This window comes from Haemaphysalis longicornis, unplaced genomic scaffold (genome assembly GCF_048455015.1).
Source record: "Haemaphysalis longicornis isolate Haplotype H1 unplaced genomic scaffold, Haemaphysalis longicornis Haplotype H1 scaffold_8, whole genome shotgun sequence".
In the NCBI taxonomy this organism is placed as follows: Eukaryota; Metazoa; Arthropoda; class Arachnida; order Ixodida; family Ixodidae; genus Haemaphysalis; species Haemaphysalis longicornis.
In genome coordinates this window covers 145,698,504-145,710,573 of record NW_027526445.1, presented here as the reverse complement: position 1 = coordinate 145,710,573, position 12,070 = coordinate 145,698,504, and the positions used below count along the sequence as shown (strand labels likewise).

At 47.8% G+C, this 12,070-nt stretch overlaps 1 protein-coding gene across 1 annotated transcript; it reads right to left on the bottom strand.

The window, feature by feature from the left end:
- Positions 1-1,065: 1,065 nt before the first annotated feature.
- LOC144148511 (uncharacterized) lies at positions 1,066-6,865 on the bottom strand. The gene is made up of 3 exons (XM_077680033.1): positions 6,674-6,865; positions 3,377-3,533; positions 1,066-1,080 (listed from the first exon to the last, which is right to left on the bottom strand). Exons 1-3 carry the CDS (start codon positions 6,832-6,834, stop codon positions 1,066-1,068), a joined length of 333 nt encoding a protein of 110 aa, XP_077536159.1. The 5' UTR covers positions 6,835-6,865.
- Positions 6,866-12,070: the final 5,205 nt, after the last annotated feature.

Genomic DNA, 12,070 nt, shown 5'->3' with positions numbered 1-12,070 from the left:
TCGGGCAATTTAACGAGTTCCTCCAGATATTATTGGCACCTGTCTTATATCATTCTTTAAACAAGTAATCGAGATGTTAAAGAAAACTGATGAAGCAGGGCCGACGACCCAGTCACTTTCGGATGATTAATCTGTGATGCCACAGTAGCTTGTTTGTGCGATTGGCCGCCTTTGAGCGAATCCATTGCCAAGAAACCTTTTAGGGCGATTTTATCGGGGCCCATTTAAGTAACGCTTGCCGATATTACATCGCTGCAGCTAAACTTTAGTTTATCTTTCAATATATTTCTTTATTTCGGTTGTAAACGCATTTCGTAGATGCAATGAAGCTGCGTGAGGTACCACAGGCTAGTTTTTCCAAATTTGACAAGGTTGTATCTGCCTTCATGGGCCATTTAAACATTGATTCCACCTTAATCAAACCATCAACACCGACACCAAAAAGCGCATTACTTTCTAACACGACCACCGAGCATTTGCTCACGTTACAAGCGTACTTAGGCAAGGAGGCAGGCCGTATGAACAGGAATGTCAACCAGAGGAATACACGCTTGAAATTCCAGCCCTGGCGCTAAGTCCAGAATAAAAAACAGCCGTGTTGGTATTTGCACAGGTTTTCATACTATTTGAACAAATTTGGGAGCAGGTAAAACGTCCAGGCAGTGTACCCGGCAAAAAAAAACAAGCTGAAACGTTTGCCCATCATCGAGAAGAGTGCTAGAAAAAGCCCCTAAGAAAAAGCTGTGGTGTGAAACATCTACAGGTCATTTCTTGTCAACTTAATGTTGTTTACTTATTCCAGTTAACCTTTCGGCCAATTGAGTCGTTGTTTGAATGTTGGCTTAGAGAGTGTTGCGTTGCACCTAAAGGAGTGTCATAAGTCAGGTATAGTCAAACCCGATTAAACGAATCCGGATAGAGCGAAATGTGCTATATATCGAACAAAGAAAGATCAGTTATGAAAACATAAGCGAAACATATTCCTTATATCGAACTTCCCATCTGATATATCGAACTCGGCGCGCCTAGAATTGCCACCAAAACGCATGGTCTCCGAGCGGCGATTTAGGTGTTCATCTGCTGCGAACAAGATGTCGAGATTGCCATGGAGCCACGCGACTCCCGGCACTTCTCTAACTGTTTCCGATGCGCCTGTCTTATGATTAAACCCTCCAATTCAGCGAGTCCGGACCAAGTTTGAAGCATCGATGAACCGTGAGAAGAGCTCGTCAATGTTCCCGATGTTGGGCTAAAAGAAGTGCCCTTCGAGGATTGCCTGAGTGTCGACGACGACGTTGACTTCACTGTGAGCCCCACGGACGCCGACACCGTCGCCGATGTCAATGCTGCTGGCGCTGCTGGAAGCACCGAAGAGGCGGAGGATGTCGCGAGTGTTGCCCCTGTCTTCCACAGTGTTGCCCCTGTCTTCCTGAGCCAGCACGAGACGAGCCGAGCGGTGAGGAGGAGTGCAGCGTTATCACAGCTGGTTAGGGCTCCTGGAGCGACAGTGTTGCCGGTGTCTTGCTGAGCCGGCACGACACGAGCCGAGCGGTGAGGAGGAGAGCGGGGTTATTACATCTGGCGTGGAGATGGAGACCAGGAGGAGAGGTGGACGCCGGGCCACGGAGGGACAAGGAGAGCTCAAAAGATGCTTTGCATCTCAAAACGCCTCAAATAGCTATCAAGGCCAGGATTCATATGGCAGCGCTTTAGAATGGGTGCGAGGGGAGAGGAGAGATGGCGCGAGGAAGGAGGGTATGGCCGAAAATATTTCCGGGGGGCCGGGCCCCATGGGCCCCCCCTCTAGGTATGCCTTGGGCTGCGCACTGGTTTTGAGTGACACCACAGTCCTGTTTCGACACTTCGATCAAAGGTAGGCCGAGGTGGTCGAGGCTCACCACTTGCAAAAATGTGCACACATGTGCGTTCGCGCACCTTTTTCGTCCCTTCTGGATGCAGAAGTTACGTATCTCGGTGAGTCGATACGCGAGGCCACGCGCCAGATATGAGACTTTTACCTGGTTAATCTTGTCGGTTTTCGTACCTCTGCTAGCGCTATAGTTTTCGAGATCATTCAGTAAATGTTTACTTAAGTTCAGCACTTGTCCTGTCGTATCTTCCCCCTTATACCTGTGCGTGTCGTTCTGTGACGATGAATATGTACAAACTCCCTAGTTTCCGACGACAATGAATGTTCAAACTAACGAAAGTGAAGGAGAAGAACATTACAGTACGATATCTGTAAGTCACGTCAATCATTCAGTGATTGATTGATGGTAAAGTTTAATGTGCCGTAGCTATACCGGCGCTATGAAGCTCGCCGTTGTGGAGGGCCCCGGATTAATTTTGACCACCTGATGATCTTTCCCTGGTATTCTGTGTTCTTCCTCCACGCGAGCCTCCAGTGGAGATCCTCAAAATCGATTACCCCAAGCATTAGCACTGCAGAACTTCCGCGTCAGCCGAGGGGAGGAAGCAAACGGAGTGGAGGGGGGACACAGAATACGGCCATAACGTGCGCCTAAATGTAACCCAACATCTGGCGTTTTCGCTTTTCGGCACCTCCAGAAAAACAGCCACCACGGCCTTCATCGAAACCCAACTCTGGTCTCCGCTGCACAACGCCTTTGCTATTGAGACATCGGGCCGAGTCCAACAATAATAGCTAGTCTATGATTGCAGTCTGCCACGGCCAGCCCAGAGTGTATTTTGAATTATCCGTGACAAACCTTACTTTCATCCGAATTAACGTTTTATTTATACAAACTTCTACGACCCTTCGCCTGATCAAATCATTTTGTAAAATGTATTCATAAATTAGGGTTACTGATAGGAAATTTAACTTGTTTTTACAGTATTTCCTTTTGTTTGTACGAAATTTGAGCTGATTTAGATGCGAAAGCTGTGATCATGGTATAATCCGCAATGCGCGCTAATTTATATCGTCATTCGGTGGGATTGGAGTTTCTGGAGTCGGCCACTTCAAAGCACTTCGCTATTCCTAGGATGTCCTGTTTACGTTTCTGTTAACGTTAGAGTTCTGAGCTAAGAGCAGTGCACAACACAGAGAGACAAGCGGGCATATTAGAATGCTGGAAGCTGCAGAGCCCCTACCCAGAACAATTCTTCGTGTGATAACTATTCATTGTGTGAGGCTATCGTCCTGCCCCGTGCTTTGTTAACTCCACCGAGTACGGAGAGAGGATATACGGATGCAAAGGGGGATGCCGACTGTGATTTACATGTGCAAATGATAAGACCTTTATCTCCGTCAGCGCCTGCAATTTAGGTCTTTTCTTACAATGACCATGAGCCCCGACGACCGTGAAGCAATAACGAGTGAATTCACATGGGTGGTCGAAGTTGGGATACTCACAGTAATGATGCCACCAATTGTCGCCAAGTTTTTTTCCAGGATATTGTAGTATTCCTCGATGATATTTAGGATACCATAGTGCTTGATGTTTAACTTCACCAGGTTGTGCAGCTCAGCTACGATCTTTGCTTGCTGGAGTTGGGCAACAGTTACGTAGCTGGAAAAAGAAGGAAACGCACCCGTTACGTCCACATACCAGGGTATAGCGAAATGTGATTCGTAGCCCAAAGAAATAACTCATTGGGCGAGCGCGAACCGCTACTCTACAGCGAGCAGCACAGAAATAGCGGAATCCAGAAAGGCCGCCTCCGATCCTGGAATAACTACAACGTTTAATCACGTGCTTTTAACTTGTTTCACACAACGATGAGCTGTTACCTGAAAAATTTACACCATCTTTCCGCAAGGAGAACCATGGGGTAGATGCGACGCATCAGGGGTTGCCGTTGCGTTTCCGTTGTGTTAGTGTGTGGATTGCTGTTGTTGTGTGTCCTATTTACGCAGCATGTTCACCCCCGATGCGTCGCATCAACCCCTAGGTTCCCCTCGCGGGAAGATGGTGTAAGTTTTACGGTTGCGCCGACCATGGCGATATCAGGCCTGTTAGTCTCCATTTCAAATCATCGGCGGTCACCGGAGGATGCCATCGGAGGAGCGCCGGCGGAACGACTGAGCGGAGAGGCGCAGTTACCGCGTTTATATGTACGGTGAGGGGAATGAGAGACAGCAGCACAGAGCAGCGCAGGCGCATGTGTTAACCCGCACCCACGCACAGCTGGCACGGTGACGGAGCAAGCGCCGCCGAGCGCTAACACGCAGATGGCGCTGGGATGAGAGCGGCGCTAGCGCGCAGCTGGCGCGGCGCGGAGAATGAGGGAGGGATGCGGACGCCGCCGGACTACGCCGGAGAGACAACGCGGGTGAAAGAGAGGCGTTGCATCTACAACAAGAAGCGCGAGCTCAAAAACACGCACACACGCTCGCACACAAGTGCACATACACACGTTCACACAGGCACGCACATACGCGCGCACACACGCACACACAGACGCCCACGTGCATTCGTGCACTCACACTTGCATGTACAGCCGCGATATATTTGAGGATGATCACTCGAGTTGGGAATAGACAGCCAACAGCGCAAAGTTACGTGTTCTGTCATGGTTGTATCATGAAAGACTACTAGTGAAAGATGGCGACGCTATCTTTCATAGCTGGGGGCCTCCAGCTATGAAGCTTGGAGGCCCCCTAGGCCCCCTTATAGATGCTCTCGAGATCAGTTTCAACTTGATTGTGACTGTTCACATGTACACACGCCCGCACGCTCGCACACACTTGTGCGCACCCATGCACACACCCAAACGTCCACATACTCGGATGCCCGCACAAGCACATGCACGCGTGCAAGCACGTACATTTCCAATCAGCCTTTTATCAAACATGTGACCTTGAGAATAAGGGCCGTTATTTTAGTCCCTCCTCCACTAAATTTGCTCCCTCCATTCAGCTGAAGGGATGGTTCTGCAATGCTTATGCATGGGGAACTCGATTTGAAGGATCTCATTCACTGTTGGCTGGATTAGAGGAAAGATTTAGAATACCAGGGTAAGGGCCGTTATCTGAGTCCCTCCTCCACTCGATTTCCTCCCTCAACTCTGCTAAAAGAGGGTTTTGCAATGCTTATCCACGGGGAAATTGATTTCAAGAATCTCATCTATGGGAGGCTGGAGTGGAGCACCGATTCAAAATACCAGGGTAAGGGCAGTTATCTGAGTCCTTCCTCTACCCGATTCGCTCCCTTCACTAGGCTGAAGGGAGGATTCCTCAATCCTTATCCATGGAGAAGTCGATTTCAACAATCTCCTCCCCTAGAGGCGCGAGCGGAGCAACGATTCAGAATACCAGAGTAAGGGTCCTTATCTGAGTCCCTTATCTACTCGATTTTCTCTTTCCACTTCGGTGAAGGGATGGTTCCGCAATGCTTATTCATGGGGAAATCGATTTCAAGGATCTCCTCTACTGGAGGCATGAGGGGAGGAACGATTCAGAATGCCAGGGTAAAGGTCCTTTCTAAGTCCCTTATCTACTCGATTTTCTCCCTCCACTCCGCTGAAGGGATGGTTCCGCAATGCTTATCCATGGGGAAATCGAGTTCAAGGATCTCCTGCACTTAAGGCTGGAGTGGAGGAACAATTCAGAATAGCAGGGTAAAGGTCCTTATCTGAGTCCTTCCGGCGCTCCATTTGCTCCATCCACTAGCCTGAAGGGAGGGTTGCGCAATGCTTCTGCATTGGTAAATCGATTTCAATGGTCTCCTTCACGACTGGGTGGAGTAGAGGAGTTTATTCAGAATACCAGGGTAAGTATCTCTTGATTGTTGGAGCAAGCAACATTTGCACTTCGACCGCGAGTATTCAGGGCCAAAATGTTGTTTATGAGTGCACGCATGCTCCGCTGTTTTAATGGTGGAATTTAGGCCGATCGTTTATCGTCGCAGTTGTGGTGCTTCTAATCGGTCAGAAAAAAAATGTACCTTATCATGAGCCGTCTCTGGACTTTCTAGCAACGGGAAGGCGTCACTATTGTTCGGGGGCACCGTTTCGCCGTCATGAGTTTATATAAAGGAACGAGTGAAGTAATTAGTCACTTATTCACTGTAGCGACTCCGACAGCGCATAGAAGCTTCCCGTTGGACTCACCAATACCTGCTAAAAACATTTTTCGTGCGTGAATCCCCACTGCGCACCCATTCTCCCTACATTTACAACAAAAGGCTTTTGCATGTTAATACCCTTACTATGCAAACTTGTTTTTATCTAACCCTCTTACGTCTTGACACGTATTTTTGACAGAACACATTGTTTCAGTTATTAAACTAGGGCAGATTTGGAGAGATCATTAGATGGAGGTGTCCCACAATAATAAACCCAGTTACACCCAGAGTGAAATCTGCTCAAACAGCGGAGCTGTGCATTGCTCTCTTCTGTCAGCTGGAACGTCCACTCACGCTCGGCGGAGAAATGCAGCGACGTCTCCTCGCAAATGCTACTGTTCCCGCATAGCAATCGTCCACTAAACGCCAGCGGTGGGAGGGCTTCTTCGCTCTCCCATCGGCTAGGTGAGGCGGAAAGATCCCGCCCCTGCGAGACCACTGTACCCTTGATCGGAAGGTCTACAAACCCATCGCTTAACTCACTAACGTCAGCAGACGGATGAAAAGGCTGGGCGTACAAGCACTCAGCTCTTTAAATAGGGGGGGGGGGGGCTGACACCTGTTTGCCGACAGGTGCGACTCACCGGTAGTCGAAACTGATGCCGCCACCCGTTTTGCTCCGATTCTTCATCTGGCTTTTGAACACGTTCCAGCTCATGTCGATTTTAAGAGCCTTCAATTTTCTATTTAGCACGACCACGCTGGTGTAGTAAATATAATCGCAGAGGCCATCTTCTGGATACATTTGGCTAATGACGGCTGTTTCGCCGACAGTGCAAACCAGCTCCCTCACTGCAAATGAAAGCACCAAGAGGTTGCAGAGCATTCGGAGTCATTGCCATGCTAGGAAACTGATTGACAGGTTATAGGATAATGAAAAATAGGTCCATGCACTCGCTTGAAATATTCTTGGTGAATATTGACGATTGATTGTAGGGCTTAACGCGCCGACGCAACGCAGTCGATGAGGCGCCCCGTAGTGGAGGGCTCCGGATTAAGTTTGACCACCTGGGTCTTGGTGAATATCTACTCTCAGCTTTCAGTATTGAGTTTTCAAGCGTGTAGGCAGTTTGCAAGGTTGGCAAGAATTACTTGTGCGTTTTATTGCAACGACATTCGCCAACTTCAAGTCCGCCTTCCTCAAGTATTCTAGCAATCAGTAATCATTTGGCAGCGAACGACGCTGCCATTTTCCCGGAAGCCATCCATTCCGCGACATCTAATTTCGCGGCATCTTAACGACAACCAGAAGGGAGAAGAACCGATCGCTCTCCTGTGTCTACGTAAAAGAGTAGAACTCACTTATTTACTGTGTTTTCCAAATACACTATCGCCCTTCCTGTATACCTTTTAGATTCCCGGTAGTGGACTCACTAAGAGAAGACTAAGGACTACAGGCTACTTCAAATCAATACGCTTTCCCATAGAATTCTGCAAGCCAACCATCTTTCTTCCTACTGTGCCAGTTACAGATACTATCACCGTAAAACCCTGACAGCATGATTTGGGAAAGCTTTCAAAGCCCTATCTTAGCCATAGTCCCTTCCCTACACATAGGGGTGGGCCGGCATGCTGGAAAGCTCGTACTCAAGCGACCAGCTTGTCAACCAGGCTCTCCTTTCATCCATGGCGCAGGCACTCCTAGACCAGAGAGCCTTCCAGCGGACCGGGTTTCAGCAATACGAAAATAGGTACATCTTTAGCTTCAGCAAAGAGTACTCCTATACCTTCTTTGCGTCCTTCACATTAAAATATGTTACACGGGAAGCGGGCAGGTGTATACATGCTGTGATGTATTAACTGGGACACAAGCGCTTCACGCCAGTGATCCTGTGCCGTCTTTGTTCGGTTTTACCGGCAGTGTCTTTCATAGTGTGAACATTTTGCACTCAGGATTTTTAATTTTTTCGTACATCAGACAATCTCACCTCAAATACAGAGGAGAAACAAAAAAATCGAATGCCCCCAATGAAGCGCGCTGAAGAGACCACAAGACGGTTAGAGAGGTGGTTACGGTTGGCATGGTGTGCAACCATGCGAGAAACGCCGAGTTGCGGGCATCTATGGCCGAATCAATGAAATCCGCCGCGTATTGGCCCAGCGTCATGCTCGCAAGGAAGAGGGAATAAGTGCTCGAGGATTTTGAAAGATCGCGTTACCATTAAAACTCCCATTATTATTTCTTATATTTCGTCACGTGCTCACAAACGCCGCAAGACACTTGTGGTGAATTTATAGAGCGAACCAATGGTATGCATTAACTAGTAGTATAAACGAAGCACTGACTTCAAGGCACTAAACTGACGTGCAGAATCGAGCCTCGGAAAATTGAGGGCCGCGATTTTTGAAGACGATAGCCTTTAACATACTACTTAAACGCGGAAGTTCCGTTATGTCTGAACGTCTATATTCCCGAATGTCTGATTGTCCCTCGATTGAGCTGCTTGCTCAGATTTGAATAATACTTGAGGGAGACGCTTATATAAGCCTGACGTTTTTTGTCAAACAAATCAAGAAATATGCTTCATAGTTGTCAACATTGTTCAGAAAAACGATGCTATTATTCTTATGTGAGTAAGGACGTCAATCACTAACTATTAAACGTTTCAATTGCTGTTTTAATTATAAGTATATGTGTTCTCGCTTTTTGAAGGAGCACAGCTAAAATAAGTTGAATAAAATGTTTTCCGCACAAATACAAACACGGCTAGCGCCCAAGCCTGGCACCGGTGGCTCGAGAGCTAAGTCCCAACAGGCCGGACCGATGGCGTACCGCAGGGAGAACGTGGCAAACCCGTACTCCGTAAACCTCTAGTGGGGGGACGGAGACGGCAGGGGAAAAACGTGAGGGGGGGGGGGGGGGGCGGATGCGCCAGGAGCGGCAGTTACGTGGTAGGGGCGGCGGAAGACGACAGTCTTTGGGTGACATTTGCATCAAAGCGAGCATAAGCGGGGCCAGTTTTTCATCCGCACGCACTCATTTCCAAGCGCAGGCATTACTAGAAGCACTCGATCAAATCAGGGACACGTTCGATCTTACTAAATTGGTGTGAGCCAGCGTCGAACAGGTTGTCCACTTTCTCTGTGCAACCAGTACGCCTCAAGACAAACCATCGCTCCGCTTTCGCTGCACTACACGATATTCATGCGGGGCCAGACGCTGGCATCATAGCATTAAAAACGTGATTGCCGGAGCATGGTTTGGTGGATACTCATAGCTGCATCAAAGGAATTCAGGGATAACAGTCCGCTCACATCCGCAGCTGAAATGTGTGTCAGCTGGTCGTAGCTCAAATTTTCGTTGTTTAATCCTGTCTCTATAATCATTACACATTTCCCAGCGTTAACAGAAAGTACAGTAATTCCTTTAAACATGCAACCTCATCTTTACTCTCTGCACGATTTGTCAACGAACCCACCAATACTAGTTATTACAATGAATCGAAATCTGAGTTTTCTGTGACCATGTATTGTACATACTAACCCACAAGAATATCGTGAGAAATGTCAGGGTGTCTGCTAATTTTTGTGATTACTTGGTGACAGTTTTTGTTTGAATAGAGAGAAGGGAAATAAGGGCGTACGGGGTTCGGGCTCCTTCGGTGGCGGCGCTTCGGTGGCTGGCGGAGGTGGTAGTATGGTTTCCACGGGTGTGGTGTCATATTCGGTATTAGGTGACGTGACGCTTTCAGTGGTCATAACAGTGTGGTCGAGGATGACTGATGTGCCTCCTCCGCTTCCTACTGTTCCTCCACCGGAGTTTGGCACTTCGACATCGGCATCGATGCTGTCGTCGGCGCCTGCACGGTATTGGGGAACACTAGTGGCCAGATGCAGAAAGCTCATCGCACGGAAAATATCCTAGAGCAGTTGATGATTGACTTGCATCGTTGCGTGTTTGTTTCTACAGATGAAGCGGGATACATGCTTGCTTGTTTATCTGAGCCAAGAAATTTAACTCATCCCGGTGTTACATTAACGAAGGAGCACCTTTCTAAAAAATTCCAGAGCAAATCCTTGTTTCGATCATGCCGAATTTTCGCACAGCAGTCGCATATTCTGCTCTGTTGTGTTTAGCGAAAAGAAGGAGGAGGACACTAACCCGCTTCGTTAGAAAACAAGCAAAAACAATTTTCGCTTCGTGGAAATGGCAACCGATTTGGACGTTTATACCCAACATGAAATGGCGGCACCTCCCGCCGTATATAGAACGAATACCGCGATGGTTGTTAGTGATGAATTTTAGAAGGAACCAAATGGTGCGAAACAAATGAAAAACCTCTGTTGTCGACAGCTTATATTGGTCACAAATATATTTGATACAAATCATAAAATGTTCCTGCGGTTTGTCGTTCCGAATACCAACGCACGTTTTTACATGGTTTCTCATCGTCTGCCGTCTGCTGTGCGTGTTTACCTTCTCTTCCGATATTGATATGACTTGCCTCGCCTTCCGGCTCTTTATTGATAGATTTTGTTCTTGTCCTACTTTTAATGTGTGTGTACGTCCGTGGCTCTGCTTGGGACATGCCATTAAGCGATCGTTCACTGCAGACAAAAGGTAGCCTGTTCGTATGATAGTAAAACAAGAATAAGCTTATTGATAGTTTTTGTTTTTGTCCTACTTTTAGTGTGTGTGTCTGTGTCTGTGATTGGGGCGTGCCATTGCGTGATCATTCACTCTAGACAAAAAGGCAGCCCGCTCGTATAATAGTTAAACCAGAATAAGCCAACAAACGTAAACGAAGAATTGTCAGCCTCGTATCGGAATGTCGGGTATTCGCACAGCAGACGACACAGACGACCCGAACAGAGATAGAGAACCGTTCAAGCTTTATTGGTAATAGCAATGATGAAGTGCGGGAATATCTTATGATATTTAGTATTGCTGTTATAAAACGATTTGTGATAATCGTAAACCAGTTTAAAAAGAGGTTTTTGATCTTCTACCATATGGCCTATCGCCCGTTGCCTCCGAGATCACCCCGCGCGCGTTGTGCACAGGCCGTCCCAATCACTTCGCGCCCCAAGCGAAAGGTTGTAGGTGGGCTAGATCTTTCAGACTCCATCAGACGGCAGTGTGTATCTATGCACCATCTGGACATTAAAGCGACGTATGATACCGTAGGCCGGGAGCGGCTGTAGTATATTCTGGAGAACGAGAGAAGGGGCAGAATTTAACCAAGTCCCAAAAGTGTGGGTGTGGGTAATACGATAGTCCTGTATAAGCGTGCAGGGGTTTGGAACAAGGCTGTTCTATCTGTCCACTGTAGTTCATGATGTACATGCAGTGGTTAGAAATGAAGCTACAGGGCACTGCACTTGCATTCGACTTATACATGAAAAACGGGCAGGTGGTGAACCAACGGGTTCCAGGATTAATATATGGAGACAACATATTGTTTATAGCAGACAACGGGATAGGCATGCAGGGCTCGATTTATATATGCGGGGAAGTAGCAACGCACCTAGTGCTCTTATTTATGAGAGAAAAATTGAGCACGATGGTGTTTAACGATGACATGGAACACAACACAATATAAGTGGAACAATAATACCAGAAATAAAAAGTATAAATATTCCGGAGTATGGCTAACGACGGCGGAGACTACACACATGCTTATTAGGCTCACCTTAAGACAAAAGCAGGGTCGAATGACGCTATAATGCAGCATAGAGCACTGTGGGGCTACAACAAATACGACATGGTAAAGGAAGTCCGGAACGGGGTCCTCATACCAGGATTGACTTTCGGAAATTCGGCTCTCTGCATAAAACGAGGGTCCCACGCGGGACCGGAGATAAATTAGAGGGCAGTAGGCAGGCTGTCCTTAGGGTCCCGCTGTTAACTTCGGGCTCCGCATGTAATTATTGAAGGCCGCAGGGGCCTCATGTATCCGCGTCGCCTCCGCTGGTAGCTGCTATCCCGTGTCCCTTTCATGTAGCCGCACGGACGCCAAGTTCGGAGACGCGGAGAGCGT